At 36.5% G+C, this 18070-nt stretch overlaps 1 protein-coding gene across 10 annotated transcripts in view; it reads left to right on the plus strand.

The window, feature by feature from the left end:
* MYO16 (myosin XVI) overlaps positions 1 to 18070 on the plus strand; it is a 365514-nt gene that overhangs the window by 151720 nt on the left and 195724 nt on the right. For all 10 annotated transcript variants that reach the window (XM_064407780.1, XM_064407778.1, XM_064407774.1 and 7 more), the window contains 2 exons: positions 12772 to 12896; positions 16669 to 16794. In XM_064407780.1, the coding sequence (XP_064263850.1) occupies positions 12772 to 12896; positions 16669 to 16794 (251 nt within the window). The remainder of the gene's footprint in view (positions 1 to 12771; positions 12897 to 16668; positions 16795 to 18070) is intronic.

Here is an 18070-nt window from a genome sequence, read left to right on the forward strand (position 1 = left end):
TTTTCTAATGGCAACGCAGCTATTAGCTTCTAAAAGATTTTGTTGAAAAACACAGGTATTTGTTGTCTAAATGTTCCAAATACTTTGACTTGTTTTTAACAGGTAACATGCAAAACTCCTGTACATTACAAGATGTAGTCTGCTTATCGTGGCATCTCTTTTATAGTAGATATTCCTAATTAAACAGTGTTTCTGTGAATATTGGAAGTTACCAAATTAAAAAAACTTAAATATTTTGACGGTGACATCTTCCTCTACTAACTTTATGTAGATAAGCTTAAGTTAATCATCCAGACCTTTAGGTCAATAGAGAGAAGAGGAAATGCATGCATTGCTTCATCTAGTTCTAATTTGGCTAGGTGAGAACTGACTTACAGGACTGTTTCTTTCTGCTGACTAATAAGTCAGCAGAAGTTGACAAGTCTTAGGGTTAGATTAGATCAATCTTTGGGTCAGGATAGATCAGTCCTATCCCTTAATTGCAATAGTGCATGAAAACCTGGCCTTTGGGTGATCAGTGTCAAAATGCTAATCAGCTTTGCTTGGTCTGCTAGTATTATTCTTATAACAATAGGCAGCTCAAAGTATCCTTATTTTGCACTTGACTTTTGAAATTTAATTAGTACCTATGAAATATTTGTACAGCCTACCAAAATTAATAGTAACTGAGGAGGAGATTCTTGAAGAAAATTAAGCTATATGAGTAAGTATTAATTACTTTGAATTTCCCAGCCTCAGTGTTTCTCTGTGCATTGTTTTGGTGAAGTTCTTCTCGTGGCAGCAATCTCCATGCACACCTGCAGATGAGTGCCTCAACACAGAGCCAGGTCAGGACCAAGCCTCTTTATACAAGATTACCTGATCGTCCAGTAAATACCATCTTTGGCCTGTAGTGTTGAGAAACACCCAACCATAGTCTCAGCCTTTAAATACAATATATAAGGAATATTTCCTTATTCTCTAAACTTCCCTGCATTCCTAAAACATTTTCTTTTCATTTTCATGTTTCAGTTCTCCATTCAGTTGTGCATCCTGGTTTATAATATTAAGAAGAGATTTGTTTGTAGAGTAGACTATACTCTAATCATTGCCTCTAATTGCAGAGATCATGGAGAAAAGTAAAATTAGGTGCCTTATAGCTTAGCTAATGAGAAAACCAGAAGCTGTCAATTTACTTAGAAGAAAAAAAGTAAGATTGGAACAAGTAGCTTTGAAGCCACAGAAAACATTGTTAATTGGAAACATTAGACTTCTTACAAATCTAGTGTGTATATAAATTCTTACAGATTTTACTACTGTGGTAGTTCACTGTATCTGTTTAATTTCACTACAGATCTTACTGGCTGAACTGCTCTTCATTGTTTGAAGTAACTTAATTTAATCTGCAGAAGGCCTGGAGCCATAAGTGATAACAATAGCCTTGGATGCCTGTAATGATTTATATATTTTAAAACAGTTACTGGAGTTAGTTCTTTGAGTTCTGCTTGTAAATTATCTGTTAGGGCACATGAGTACCATGAGTACCAAATATTGTAATCATCTAGCAACTGCCATAAAACTTCAATATATGCTTTACTGTTAAGGAATATAACATATGAAGATGTTATGTGGAAATTTTATTACTGAAGTCTAATGAAATTATTACTGTTTCATCAAAATATTCTCTTTTCCTGTACAAAAACTGGTTTTCTCTGCATTATATTACATTATATAAATAATGTTATATTATATACTGACTGAAGAAAGAAATTAGCAGACTTAGTTACCTAAGAGAACAATTTGAGGTACACATCCTCTGTATGTTAAGAGCATTGTTTCTGCTGGGTAATAATTCTGGCATATTAAGATACCTCTAATGGAGGATAGAAGGGAAAATGCAGCATCCTGCTTTATGCTTAGGAAAGTGTGTGAAACAGCTTAACTGTATCATATGAGGTTATGTCCAAGAGGCATTCAGAAGCCTAGTGGGCTCATGAGCTCAAGGACTCAATTTTGATTGATTTATCTAAATCTCATGTGTGGTAGCCATTCTATACCAAACCCTTCTTAGAGCAAAAGAGATGCTTTGAAGGTATGCATCTGTAATGAGGCGCGTGAATTGGGATCTGAACTGCCTGCTTCTTTCCATGTGCTATGGAGGGAGCCAAGAATGGCCAGCTGGGACATAGAAGTCTGCTGTGTAGGATGACTTTTAGGATATTTAAATTTACAGGTCTCTGTGTAGGTGCCTGTTCAGTAGTCTACACTCCTATCACCAAGATTGCAGTTCTAGGAAATGTTGACTGTAGAGAAGACAAGGGTTATTAATTTGACCAGCTACAGGGAAAACACCAGTAAAAGCTGCTAAATTTTTTCTGTGCCAAGATGTCATCAATTTTCCATGTTACTGGTGTTCCTGTTTTGCTATGAAACAAAAGTCATGACTTATTTAAGGATTTCAACATCTGCCAAGGCAAGGCCAACTGAGAGTAAGCCAGGTGGGACTGGAGATTCTACCTCTCCCCAGGCTTCCATTCCAGTGCTAACTCATTTTTATGTAATTTCTTTTCATTTTGTTTTCATTTGAAATAGTCTTTGTTGCCTCTTACACCTTCAGCTTCATATCCATTCACTGTTTACTTTCAGAAAGTGTCTCCCTTCAGAGGTGAAATGAAAATACTAATGTGTCCTGGTTTAGAGTAGATATGGGAGAAAACTTCTAAAGGGGTCCCTCTAGAAAACAGATTCAACCAGCCCCTCCCCCAACTGGTTTGGAAAAAATTTCTTTGGAGAAAAATGGAAAAAAAACCCCTGTTTATTTAACAAGCAAAGTATTCAGAAGCATATAAAACGAGTAATATTAAACAATAAAACCTGTCGCTGTATTGAAGAGATGGCAAATTCAGAAAGTCCTTGTCATGGGGTGTAGCTCGGCACACTCAGTCTCTTATCAGTCCCTCCAGCACTGGAAAATTCCATGTCCCAGGCCCCAGTGGACCACAGGTTTGAGCTCCCGGTGTTCTTCTCGGTGTTCAGTCCAGAGCAGAGCCAATCAGTTCCAGAAAAAACAGAAAAAAAAAAAAAAAACAGTCCAGGGAACTCATCTACCTTAGCTGGCTAAAGAAACTAACTAAAAAGCAAAGGAGAGCTTCCTCCCACTGCCCACTGCAGACAACACAGTCCAAGAGTAGGATGTGGGGCATAAGTGCAGTTTCTGATAACAAATTCCGTGTTTCTTCTCCCCTGCTTCTCTCTTGGAGCCCGTCTTAGGCTGCAGAACTTAATATCCAGCATAAACAGAACAGACAATTGGGGATACCAGCATCATAAATCACCCAGGATATAATGTAAAAAACGTGATAGTTTTTTCACTGTTTGTCCTGCTTTATTCTAATCCTGAGTGATAATTAAAATCATCAAGAAAGTCCACCCAGCACCTTCCATAACCTTTGTTTTGGATAATAACAGCTTTATGTTTTAAGGCAAATCTCTTGAGCAATTAATGGCATTTTAAAACAATAAAACTTTAAATGACTGCCAGTGTATTCCTTGGTTCTAGAGGCAGAATGGCCTCTTGTAGAACTGTGTCAGTGAAACTCTGACTATGGCATATGATCCTTGTTTCCTCCTTTCCCATTAGTCTGTTTTAAATATTTAATACTTTGAAGAATGCAACATTTTTATTCATTTCATTACTTGGTATTTACTTGTATAGTGTATTGCAAGACTCAGCTGTGAACCGAGTCTTGCAATCAAAAAAATGACTGATATTTATTGGCTCTATATTCGCCAAGTCATAGGAGGTGACACATTCACTGTGATTAATTTCCAAAATAATATTCTCTTTTTTCCTCCAAGATCTCAGGCTTCAGTTTTCAGTAGGATAACTGTGCATTCCAAGATCATCAGCCTTGTTGTTGAATCTGAGTAAAGAATATTTGGACGTTTACTTTTTTTTTTTTTAAAGAACTGTCTACATATCACATGGATCTCAAAGCAAATTTAATGGCTTTCTTGCTGTTGTGTAGTGAGAGTTTCATGCAGTAGCAGATAATTACTAAAGCAAAAGAAAATAATCTGTTGTGATTTTACTTTTTGAAGATTGACTATATTTAAATAACATGTCTACCCAGCAGTACGGATGGTATTCCTTTTTCTACTGTGACACACGTACTGGATAAAAAATGGATATTGCTTTTCTTCAAAGTATTTTACACAGTATTATTCACTTTCTATGAGGGAAAATGAATTTGAAATAGCTGGTTAAAGGTTATTGACCTTTGATTGTAACAGAGATTTCATGCACTTAAGCAAAATCTATTATGCTATTCCAAGCTGAGGGAATAATGGGTCTGTTTTGTTCCCTGAATACTAAAAGGATCATATTCAGGTGCCTCAAAAAACTGCATATAGAGCAAAAATCATGTGCAAGCCATATCCATTTAGGTGGCTTTGTATTGTTTAAATCAGCTAAAATATTTTGCATATTTTGCAAATATAGATCATTGTTTGTTAAATTCTTACTAGCAAGGGAATTAAGCCTTCCGCCTTACTCTTCAGCTGCAAAATAGAAGAAATAAATTTCTTTTTATGCCTTGCAGCAGTAGGTAGAATTAAAAAAAAAAAAAAGCTAAATGTTAGTACAGAATCCTACACAGAAGATGGCTTTTAACGTTAACTAGAAATAGCCAACTTGTCATTTACTACAATAAGGAGAATTTCCCTGAAGCTAACAGTTAACAACATATGGGGCATATGACATGTGCAGAAAAATCTAATTTAGAAAAGTAGTGGGCAAGGATTAAGGAAAAATGTACTGCAAACCTGACACTTTACAGTGATCTAGAATGTGATAGGAAGATATACCAAAATTAAACTGTAAGATAATTTGAAGTTATCCATAAAATCTGGTGTGGTTGCAGTAAAAGCTCCCACAAAGCTGCTCACCCATTCCCTTCCTGACAAGGACAGCAAGATTGCTTGCCAGTTACTGTCACAGGCTAAACAGATTCAACTTGGTGGAATTTGTCAACTGGAATAGGCTCAGGTAATGAAAAATAGAAAGACAAACATAGAACAACAATTTACAGGCTTCACTTCTTCACTCCAAACCCTTCTACCATCACAAGCAGCACACAGAGCTGGGGGAGTTGGTACATGGTAGTCTCCCTCTCTGCCCCTTTTCTTGTTCACACTTTTCCTCTGCTCCATTCTGGGCTTTTTTCAGGTATGGAGCTCCTTTAGGAGTGTCTGTCTGCTTTGCCACGGGTCACACTTGGCTGCCAGGCTGAGCTGTGTGCTGCTGCGGGTCTGCTAGAGCCGATGGGACAGCCCCTGCCTCTCCCTACATAACCCACCCCCCTACAGCCCACAACACCTGGACAGTTCATCTTCCTTGTGTGTTTCTCAATACTGTGGCACTTTTTGTGAGAATAATATCAAAATGAAGATCCTAGTTGTGTGTATTTTTCATTAAGATTATTTGTTGTTAGTTAAAAAAAAGAATGTGTACTCCAAAATGTTCTGGTGTTGAGGTTGTGGTACAGAAACCCTTGAACAGATCTAATAATCCAGTGAGGGCAGAAAAACCCCTAGAGTTTCTTCAGTGCAGTCAAGAAAATAAAGGGATATAAATCAATATTATTTCAGAAAAATACTGGTCTAGACTTTAATATTTCAAACTATTTCACAGACATTAAGGAATTATTGCTAATATACTCCAGTAAGAACTGACTGAAATGCCAATACATACAGATTGTTAGCACTAAAGATCAGCAAGCTTCAGCTAAAACTAAATTCCCTAATGTATTTCCTATTTTAGAACCATGTGCACCAAGATCTTGATTTATGCTCACAAAGTTTCTTTCAGCAATATTGATGCAGTACATTGACAGAAAAATAGACACTCAAAACAAAACAGCCTCAGGGTGGCTCAAAGTTTTTCCCCTTTGATTCTTGTTGATTTGGAGCCACCTACCCATACGATTATCACACACAAAAAAATCTATTTTCTGAAGAGAGCCTGATTAATTGATGGTAGGGGTTAGGTGTTGGTGTTCCTAGTGAGAACAGAGGAATAAATGAAATGTTTCAGTAATGTTTCAAATGAAGCACATGGAGAATGTGACACATTGGAAAATTTCATAGTTGAGAATGTTTATTTTCCTTTGGCCTTTGTGTTTTCTAAAATAAGTGTGAATGAGCTACCTTAATTTTTAATTTTTTCTAGTTCCTGGGGGGCTTTGAAGTCTTAGATTTTTCTTAATATTTTTGTGCTTCCAGCATGTCACACATAAATTTCTATCAAAGGGAAAACCTTTAAATTCACTGTGCAGACTTTTGACACTGAAATTAATATTTAAAATTATAGCCAGTAGTTTATGATGTAGCTTTCTAACAGATGTTAGAAGGAAAACAGACTTGACTAATAGGCTTTGCTAAGATTTGAAAAAAGATTGTGAAGAACATCAGAAATTGGGATGCCCTTTTAGTATCCTTTTAAACAACTTATCAAGAAACAATCTATTTCATTACCACCAGAAGCATATGTTCACTTTTTTATAGAATTCCTAAAACTATAACCTTAATCAAGATGGAAAAAAATGTCAGTGCCCGTGGTGTACCCACAGGCTCTGTGACCTCTCCTCCACCCCTGCTCCCAGGGACTTGGCTGCCTGAGCTCCAGGCCAGCTGTGGTGGCCTTGTGACCTGGGAGCTGGGATGGGAAGGAGCTAAGCTGGGAGGCAAAGCTGGGAGCAGCATTGTCATGGCCTTTCACCCATCCTTTGTCTCTGGAGCCATATTTAGTCTCAGGTCCTTGCCTGAGGCAGTCTAGTGCCCAGCCATAATCCTTGCTGACCCCAAACCTGGACCACTGACTTGACTCCTAGCTTCATCTAATTTACTTGGATTTGTCACTGGAGGTTTTCTGGCAATAACAGAACTTCTGTTAGCCCTGATTCCCATCACCAGACCTGCTCAATTTTCTTTTTTGGGTATTGTGGGACTGTTCCCTGGTCAGCAAGGATGGTGACCTGCCTGGCCTGCATTCACCCTCAGCTCCTGCCTCCCTTGCATTTGTTGAGTAACTTGCTTTTACTGCTCTCTCACAAAAAGTTGACTATAGCCTATTCAAACCATTCAGTAAAATCTGTAGTGTAGAAATACCATCTGTGATGATCTCATTTCAGACATGATATTTACCACAAGTAGCCACAGACAGTGATATACTTATTTTCCTTCTATATTCTAGCATTATTGTAACAAATAAAATAATAAACATGCATTACATATCCACAAATGAATGCATTTCATTTGAAAATGTGTTAGCCGTTTCAAATAAATTACAAAAAATATTTTTGTTTCCCTAAAAGTTAAGAGACAGTTCACTTAACTAATTTTAGCTGAAAGGATCATCAATGTCCTTATTGTAGAAGGGAGAGGAATAAAAGCATGTTCACTAGAGTGGGAGAATTGTCACTCTGATATCTACATGAGGAGGAGGTGGGAACTTCACTTCTGATAGCATATTCAGACTAGAAGCAGATAAACCTAATCAGCCCAGAAATCCAACTGTGCCTTGGACTGCATCCAAAGCAGTGTGGGCAGCAGGTCAGTGGAGCTGGTTCTGCCCCTCTGCTCCACTCTGGTGAGGCCCCACCTGCAGGGCTGCATCCAGCTCTTGGCTCCCCAGCACAGGAAGGACACGGAGCTGTTGCAATGAGCACAGAGGAGGCCACCAAGATAATTGGAGGGATGGAGATTCTCTCCTATGAGGAAAGGCTGTTCCTATGAGGAATTGTGCTTCTTCAGCCTGGAAAAGAGGATTTGCTGTGACCTAGTTGCAGCCTTCCAGTACCTGAGGGGAGCCTATAGGAAAGATGGACAGAGACTGTTTACATGGGCATGTACTGACAGGACAGGGACAGTTAGTTTTAAACTGAAAGACAGTAAGTTTAATTTAGATATTAGGAAGAAATTCCTTACTGTGAGGGTGGTGAGGCACAGGAATAGGTTACCCAGAGAAGCTGTGGATACCCCATCCATAGCAGTGCTCAAGGCCAGGTTGGATGGGACTCTGAGCAATGTAGTCTAGTGAAAGGTTTATTTTCTAGTTCAATCACCCTGCCCATAGGAGGGTATTGAACTAGATGATCTTTAAGGCTCCTTCCAACCCAAGCCAGTCTACAAAACTAAAGATCCTTCACTAAACATATGTAATGATATCTTTAAAGGCATGCAGGCAAAACCCTCCAGCAACAATCAGTCAGTACTGCTGCAGTGAGTTAGAGCTATAGGCTTCAGTAGTTTTACAAGTATATGTTCTTTTGCAGAATCTGAAAATATTGTCTTCCCTTCTCGCATAGCAAGTGTTGCTGACATGTGTTTGTTTATATGCTGACCTTTAGAAATCAGATTCACATAATGCCAAGTAATATGCACGAGGGCTATTGAACAATGTAATCGTACAAAAATGATGTTTTTTTACAAAGATATCTAGTAAGCAGCCAGAAAAGTCTTTCTAAAACTTTAAGCAAATGAAATAATATAAACATCCAGATATTTCAATGAATTAAAATGAATATTTAAAGAATTGTACCATGATTTATTTTTAACATCCTATTCTACTCTGCGCAGAAGAAAAATATAAATTCTAAACTGTGGTATCCCCTGAATTATAGAAGAGTAAGAGAGGCTCATCATACATGGGGTGAAGAGCCTTGATGTATCTACAGCTCTGTGCAGGAAGGGCAGATATATAGATAAGAGTGAGAGAAAACTCAAATGTGAGAAGAGAGATCAGCTTCTCAAAGCCATTGCAAGTTTTTAATGAGCATTTGTGTTTGCAAGACAAAATGCTGTTGACCTCTCCTTAAGAATGTGAAGTCTTTTGGAGAATGAGACCTGCTTGCTACAGCAAGAGTGGCTGCTGGGGGTGTGTGCAATGGGTGTTTGCCAGAGTGCTTCAGTGCTTTCCTTTTTACTGGTCCCAGCAATGGGTGTTCTCCTTGCACACTTTCTACTGGACGTTTGTGAGAAAAAATGTGTTTAACTGCAGCCCCTCAGTTCTGTTTGCCTTGTATTTCTTTATCACTGACATTTTTGGAAAGTTACTTTTGCATTATTTATCTGAGGTTTTTCTATTCCTTCTGGTTGTCACTTCTATAACCATATGCCAGAGAAGGTGAGACAGCCAAAGCACATGAAACAGCCTTGTGGGGTGATTTTATTAAACAGTAAGAGATAATTTATTTTGTAGCTATTAGGTTATACTTCTGCTTGACATCAGTGCTGATACTCATCACCAAATGTGTGCCCTGCAGGGTCACTGCTGTTTTAACTGTTCCTTCTCCATCTTATCTCCTGCAGAATTCATGATCATGTAGCTCTTCTGATTTTACAGGATATTTGGAGTGTTTTTTCCATCATATGCCTTTTTTTTTTTAACTTTCCAGTTTTTGAAATACGAATCCGTTCCCATAGTAGATGCCAATGTGTTTTTCTTCCTCTTTTTATTCATGCTGGCTGTCATCCCATTTCAGCTGAATATCTAAACCACATTTCCCCTTTGAAAAGCAACGTGAAGGTCACTTTTTAATTCAGGCAGTGAGAGTTACTTACTGTATGAGTAGCATTTTTTGTTCCATCTAAATTCCTGGAAAGTATCACACCCTGGGGAGGGAGAACAAACTCCCCAGAATTATGAACTTGATTAAGGGAAAGTAATTATTGACAAGGTCCTTGTTTGAGCCTCACAGAATGATACATGTGCATGCTTGATAAATCTGTTTCTCAGCTCCCCACCAGAGAAGTCTTTGCTCGAAGCCTAATACCTCCTGGGTTTTGGAATTCAACTATGCTTCTAAGACTGAAACAGATTGTTTTTGCATGTTTTCTTTATATTTTTTGTAAAGGTAGAGAAAGGGAAACTCTATTGTTTCTGCAGCATTTTCAAACTTATTCTGAATATTTTAAAAGTGGAGTCTGTGGAAGCATGTCACTTTGGTACCTCTCTTGCTGGGCTGATTCACTTCTGTTTATTTATTGAAATATGTTTCATTCATTTTTACAACTGTTAGGTTGAAACCAGTAAAGCTGTCTTGAATAAGTTTCAGATTCACACAGACTGGGACTTTTGTTGCTCTGTGGCATGGCTTATGTGTTTTCTCTGAGCTCATGGCTGCATTACATTTATGACAGAAAATAATTATTAAGCAATTAATGCAACTGAATGCTTTTCTTGATTTTCCCTTGAACATGAGCAGAATTGATTTTTCAATGGCTAGGTTTTTTGTGGCCCCAGATAATCACACCAGGGTTCTATAAAAGGCAATTTACAGGGAGTAAGGATCAATATTTCACTGTTAATATAACAATATACTGATATGTTAATTCTCTGACTGTGTTGGATGTAAGTTAGTAGTAAATTGCTAGTGGACTCAGCTGGCCTCTGCTCTCAACTTGTAGGCATTACTGTAATTTATGTTGAACGTGATGAAGGAAAGAAATCATAATAGCTGTGTTTTACTCTCAGTGTTTTTGATTTTTTTTTTCGTTTTTCTTCCTGGGAAAATCAGAAACTAACTGCATTTCTAATTTGTGGATTGTGAACTTAGTTTTCATTTTTTTAGTGTTTGAGGTATTCTCAGACAAAGAGGTAATAAATTAATTTCCACCCTTTTCCTCTCTACTTGAAATCCAAAACTTTTTCTAATTGTTTACTGGACATATCAAGAGAAAGAAAAAATTGAGATAAGTTCTGTCAGCAGTACTTAAGCATGTGTGCCTTTATCAGGTACAAAATGCTTCATCTATTTTTAAACTTTAATCTTGCTTACCTGAAAACATTAAAAAAAAACTTCATATGAACCAGTGAAGTTTAATTTTATCTACTCAGTCTTCAATGTTGAGTGTTTAATATGTCAAGTCAACACTGAAAATGATAATTAATTTTGGGTGTATATTGCCCTTAGGTATTTGGGAGAGTTCTGTCACTGAGACAAAAGTGTTAAACCATTAATTTACTGTTGCAAAAAGCAGGAAATGGGTAGAAACAGAAAAGAAAAACAAAGATTTAATTGACATCATGCAGCATTGGTAGTCTGTAAATGTCATCAGGTAGTTTCAAATCCTTGCTCTGAAATGTGATGAAGGTATGAAAGGTTTAGTTCTGACAAAAAACATTGGTTGTTAGGAGGCACTGAGAACATACTGTGAAATTGGCATTGTGTTCTGGTGTAGCAACTTTCAGGCAGTAGGATGTTAAAACACATTCTCCTTTGGGGTCTACTTTAATCCATCAGTATCATATATATATATATACACACACATATATGTATATATATATATGTATACATATGTATATGTTTGTCTAAATTACATTCACATAAAAGATTACAGTTTTGATCCAGGTACAGAAAATGAAATTTTATTCATCTCACGTTTGTATTTGTGTTTTATATTTGGTGTTTTTAACTATCATTTAGGTGACAGGTCTAAAACTAAGAGAATAGGAAGACAGTGCTCACACTGAACATTTCACTGCAGAGCAGAAACTCTTACAAATGTTTCAGGCTACAGAACATAAAGCTGTATATACAGTGGCATGTTGGAAAAAAATTTGAATTCTTTGACGAACTACATATTGTGCACCCATTTACACAAGGGTATAAATATGCACCCATTTCTACAGGGCAGATTAAAACTAAGAAACTCAAAATATGATTTTACCCTGAAATATGCTTCAGATTTTTTTTTAGTAGTGTAAAGAACCTTAAGTTGAAGGTAAAACATTATTAAGTACATAGTCATTAAATTAATTTGTAGTTTGTCATTTTTCATCTCAGTGACAAATATGGAAAAGAAATAAAAAATCATTTCTTCATATGATTTTCTGCTATGTCATGACCAGAATAGAATTTTTATACTCAAATTTCATTTTCTATATATGTATTTAAATAACCACATGGAACTAGAAGCAGAAGAATGAAGCCCCAAATTTAGGTTATTTGTTCCAATCAAACCACAGCCAGTTGCTAATTTAATCACTTCACACTATTGCTATATCCTGGTTCTTATTCTAAACCTCTTCAAACTGGAGACCATGCTTTCTTTTGGTTATAAAGTGCCTTGCTTAAGTTCTTTTTTATACTCTTCTTTGACAATTGTTCCTTCAGTAGCAATGCTGACACAAGCAATCCCATACCCTTCATTCCTCTCATCCCCTCCTCTTTGTTCCTACTGCCACACCACATTTCCTCTTGGTTTATGGTGTCTTGAAATTATCTAGGTCCAGCTGGAGAGCTAATCTCAGTGAAAAATAACTCAGGCACATAAAGTGTTGAGTTTTAATGTAATTGTCTTGACTCAGTCTCTCAAGCAGTTCAGCCACCAAATTTGAGGGACTGCTCTGGGTGCTGTGATGTATTTGGAGGGCTGAAACAATGCAACAACAACAACAAAAATTAAATAAGTACCAAACACTTGAGTGGCCTCCTTAGATTTTTAAATTATTTTCCATTGCACCTCCTTTACCTGTAACTGCTCTTGCAGTCAGTAGGAGATCAGGGTGGTTTATTGGATATTACTCACTGACTTAAATCATCCATGCATCGACTGATAAATATAGGAGTAGACTTTCTGGTAACTGCAGGTAAGTAAACACTCAAAAATATATACTAAAATCTCTTTAAATGTTGATTAAGCTTTTAAAAACCCAGAACTCACAATCAATATATCTGCTCTTTATTGATGAATAAAATAGCAGAAAGTTTTGTCCTTTTCTTTTGCCAGGTGTAGAGCTGAATTCCTTACGCCAAATGAAGATTCAGAGGGCTGTGACAATGCTTACAGATGTCCGACAGCTCATCTCGAGTGGAGGGAGTGTGAATCAAAAGAATGATGAAGGAGTTACCCTGGTGAGTGGCAGCATGTAATCATCACCCTGGGAATATGCATGTGTTGCAACAAGTTCAGCATGTTTTCAAGGCAATTCTCTTAGGAGGGTTTTGGTTCTACCTGGTTCTGAAAATAGCTGTGTGTCAATTCCATGCATAGTATGGATTTTAAAATAGGGTAGTGCAACAACTCAATGACAATTTTCCTGGACAACAAATATGCAAAGTAAAATTTAATAGTAAAAATATTAGCACCATAGTTTAAAGCTGCAGTAGATACATGTGGTCTCTGACGTTCTGTGTGAGAGAGGGGCTGAAACTTCACTCAGTGATCCCTGGTTTTGGCTCCTATCTTCTGCCTGAGCTCTACTAAAACACTGTCTCTTGTGGCAATCCAGTCTTGGTCCAGTGTATTGAAGCATTAACTACATACATGGAAAAATACTCCTACTCCTAAATTTGCATGTTATTTATAGTCACTGGGTTTTATTATACTTTTTTTTTTCTGCCAACAGATCTTCTATCCATTTGTTTTGTCAGAACTTGTATTTCTTCAGCTGTCAAATTCTAATTTCATGTGTATTTCCATAGCATGTCTGTGGAATGTTCCCTCTGCATATAAAATCTTCAACACCATTGTCAATCAATCAATCAGTCATTTAATCAATAAATGGTAAATCAGCAGCATTAATATATTGAATATGTTTTGAAAAGTAATTTGGGTTTTCTTCTGCAAATATTGTACGAGTGCAATTAGAGCACTAATAATTATTGCTATCATTTCTGCATTTGCATTGAATTACATTGCCTGATACTGAATTAATATACTAAATTATTCCATATTTTAATACCTGTGGAGTGTTTAAGCTATAACTGAAAAAGTGATCAGCCTCATACCTGGATTGAGTCCAGACACTGGCTCTCTATAGAAACAGAACACTGACTTTTGGGGTGACAACCCCAAGGCAGTATTTAAAAACAGGAGGACAGCAGGGAAGGGGTGGGAAGAAACAGCATAAGCTTTAGTTTATTCCATGAAAGCATTAATTTACCTTCCAGTTTCCTATATTTTTATCTAAGCTGCTAACTCACATAGCTATTGTACTTAACTTCTATTGCTATTTTAATCAGAATTGTCTGAGTTAAACTGGGTTATGAACTTAAATAAATCCAAATATATAAAACCTTTCCTGTAGTTAGCTGGAATAGTTGAAATGTGTTTCTGAAAGATGTTTAGCAGAACTGCAAATAGTGGGAGTACAACATTGTGGCTACTTTGGGGATTTTGCTGTTTGCTTAGTAGAATGTTGACAAAAGAGATACTTTTTGCATGAGAAGTTTTTATGCTGGAATTTGATTTTTTCAAGAAATAGATACAAAGTAGGTAACTTTGCTTTTCTTTGAGATTTCTTTTCTTTGAGATTTGACAAACTGGTGGAAAATCCAGACTTCTTAAACAATTATCTCTTTATTCGTGGGTGTTGAGTCAGCCAGTCTGTGAATGTTGTATCAGAGGGTTCTGGAAATAGAGTTTTGTTCCTCTACATCTATCTGTACAAAAAAGACAAATATATTTGTTTTAAGTCTCAAATCAGTTTTGTTTTCTCTTGACAGAATAAATGAATAAATATATATATATATAATCTCTAAGTCCATGTGTAAGTTAAGATGAATCAAGCAAAAAGTTTCTTTAAAAATATAAATACATACATTCTCGTTGACTCATAACAACTACATTTGTGCACATGCAGTACTAACAGACACTGATTTTTTTCTGCTGTATTCTCCTCTAATAGTTTTTCTTTTAAATATTTCAACCATAAAATATTTCCTAGGAGCTTTTACACTGCTTGAAAATAGCACTTGTCAAGTTGATGTCTGGATAGAAACTGTAGTTTCTTCTGTTAAAACACACCCTCCCTCCACCATGAAGCTATGCCAAATTACAGGAAAAATTTGAGGGTTTTGTACATTGGAAATCATAGCATTCAGAATCACAGTTTGGCTCCCAGGGGAGTTTTGCACCCTTTCCAGGGAAGACTTGGATGAGTTGACTGTCTTCTTTCCCTCTGCATCCATCACGTTCATAGTGAAAACTTTATGCATGCTCTGTGTGTGCAGTTGAACCAGAAACAGCAGGTAAGGGAATTATATTTGAGCTCTCATTTTAGTGTCTCCTGTTCTTGCAGTGACTTTGGAACTACACAGTTGTAGTGACAGGTTTATTGCAAGACCTTTTTATTGCCATTATCCATCCATTTCAATCACCAGAAAAAGAATATCTACTTCTAACAATGCTTGGAGGAGAAAAAGTCATGCAGTTGGGCTGTGCAGTCTGGGGATACAGGGACCAACTATAATCTGACTTCTCAATTTCTGCTATATTCCTATGCCCTATTCCTATACCAGTGTGAGTATTAAGTTCTTCTGACTGGGATGATCGGTTATATTTTACCAAATTCCAAATTCAGGCCTTGTCCCCCTTGTTCCCAGAAGTGAAAGGAATATTTGAAATCACAGTAGAGGACTATGAGAAAGTAAAGACCACTAAACTGTAACCTGGGTCAATCTCATCATATGAAATATGTGCCTCAACAGCTCTTCACCACATATAACATTTCTACCAAAACCTGCAAATTGCATATTTTCCCTGATATCGGATTCCTTATTGCATTTTCTTCTGCTTGATTATTATGAGAAAAAATAATTTTATTGCCCTATTATGTCTTTCCCTTTTTCTCTGTTCACAAGACGCGTTTGGTATTCTATAGTTTTTTTTTAATTTATTTTGCACACTTGCTATTTGTTTTAAATAAAACACCACATGGCTGCTGGGGTTTTTTCTATTAAAAAATCTCATTCTATAAATAACATATAGTGGAATTGATTGCTGATGTAAATTCCAAACATAGAGCCTTAAATAATAATACATTTCAAAAGATAATGTCCAGCTCTTCAAATTGGTCATTTATAAAGATATTTTTTAATTTCTTTTTTTTTTTCTTTTCTTGCCATTACAGTTTTCACACTTTGTCATTCTTAGAGTATTTGCTACTCAGAGTGACAAGCCCTGAGCAAACACAGCTACCTTTGAAGTTATCCCTGTTTTAACAGCAAGTTGCACTGCTTGACCTCCTGAGGTTACTGCTAACCTGAGTTTGTCTCTCTGTTACTGCATTTTCCACCCTCCTTCTCTTCCACTTTGACTCTTAAATGAAGTTTAGAGATACAGAAAATCAACTAAAATTGTTTAAACAATTACCAGTTTATAAAATTCAGTATCTAGGGAAGCAATGCAAGTATAGAAAATAACATCTTTGTGGTTCAAAACTGATAAAATATTTTTTGCCACTAATTTTGTGCTGCTGTGTCAATGTGCTTGGTTTGATTATATGCTAATGAATTCATTTTGGAGTAGTGTCAGCTTAAATCTGGGATACTTGAACTTCTACAAAAGAAAGTTCTGGGCTTGAAGAGAGCTCAAGCTCTGTTGAAATCTATGATTCTGCCTTGGCTCATGAAGTCTTTGTGTTTGACAGCATGTTCACTTGAAGTTATATAAAAAGTGATAGAATAGATTTTTTAGTAGCTCACAAAAAGCTAGAATTGTTTTTTTCAGGTGCATCTTTTTATAAATGCTAAAAAAGCTTCTACAGTGGTTTTCTAGCCTGTAGTAATCAAATGTACATTTTGTGTTTGCTGTAACTGTGATTTAGTAAAGATATAAAGTAGTACACCATGGATGAAGTCTTTAAACTATTAATATATGCAAAATTTAACTTTTATATTGCAGCTGCATGTGGCCTGTGCTAATGGATACAAGAATGTTGCATCTCTGATACTGGATCATGGGGCTGATCTCAATGCAGTGGATAATCAGTACTGGACACCCCTACATTTGGCTGCAAAGTATGGACAGGTAAAACATGATTTTTCACCTGATTCCCTTTCCTTTATGGTAGTCTTCTGTAGCAATAGCAAATGCTTTCAAGTCTGGGAGAGTGTCCTTACTTTAATGCAATGAACTTCCTCATTCATGTAGTACAGATTGGCATCTCAAATGATAGAGACCATTTGAGAATGAAGCTTGTAAAGTTACTAACCCAAAACAGCTCAATCTACTACCAGCAACAGTTTGTCTGCAGGCAAAAACTAGGTTTGCATTGACATTTGTAAGGAAGACAAAATAAACACTTTGTCTGTTATTTTTTAACAATCTAATATCAACATTTATTTAGATTTTTGCTGTGTGTATTTCTGTGAGTAAATGTCCAGGATTCATCTAGCAGCTGTGTTCAAATCTTTCCAGTCACTGAGTTGTGGAAGGGTGTCCTGGGTTTGGGATTTAGAGGCCATGCCTAAACATGACTTGTCCCTCTTAATACTTTTTTTAGTTTTCAGTTTTCTTACCTTTTCAGTTCTCCTTCATCCTCAGTCTCCCCAGACACGTTCAGTGAGTCTTTGTTACAGTTTGACCATTTTAGGAGAGTTCTTCACAGCTCTCAACTCACCTCAGGGCTCACAAATCACCACTTACTTGTAGGTGTCTTCTAAAAACCTCTGTGATACATCTTAGCTCAGACTTCAGAAAATAAATAATACACTTTATAACAAGAAAATAATAAAAATGTAGCAAAAGTTATAGTAATATAGTAAAAATTATGTGTTTATTTAGATTAGTTAGTTCTGATGGGAATAGATTTCTCCTATTGAGATACCCTGTGCCTGCTCTTTCATAGAGTGTCAAAGATCTGCATATTTGTATAACAGATTAAGTTACTGGGTTATATATATACATATATGTGGCCTGAAGTGTATCATCAATAACTTCAGGTAGTGTAAATGCACAAAGAAAAATTTCACACAAAGATATACTGAACCAAAGTTTTCTTAGCAAGTGAGGTATCAGAGGTCTTTTGAATTTACTGTAGATTTAATTTTCTCATCATATCTCACCCTGTCCTGTTCTGTAATTCTGCTTCAGTTCTACTACTCTCACTGATACCTCTGCACTCACTCTGCCTGTGTTCAGACTTCAGTAGGGCAGGAAAAACTCTTTCTCAGAAGTAAGGGATAGCCGTGATGCAGTCTTGAGCTTCTTATTCTCACATTTTAGGATGGCTTACAAGTTAGGGCTTTGTACTGCAACAATGTCTTTATACTACAGCTGTACATTTCTTCTGTTGTAGAGCTAA

Source organism: Passer domesticus, chromosome 2, assembly GCF_036417665.1.
Source record: "Passer domesticus isolate bPasDom1 chromosome 2, bPasDom1.hap1, whole genome shotgun sequence".
Lineage (NCBI taxonomy): Eukaryota > Metazoa > Chordata > Aves > Passeriformes > Passeridae > Passer > Passer domesticus.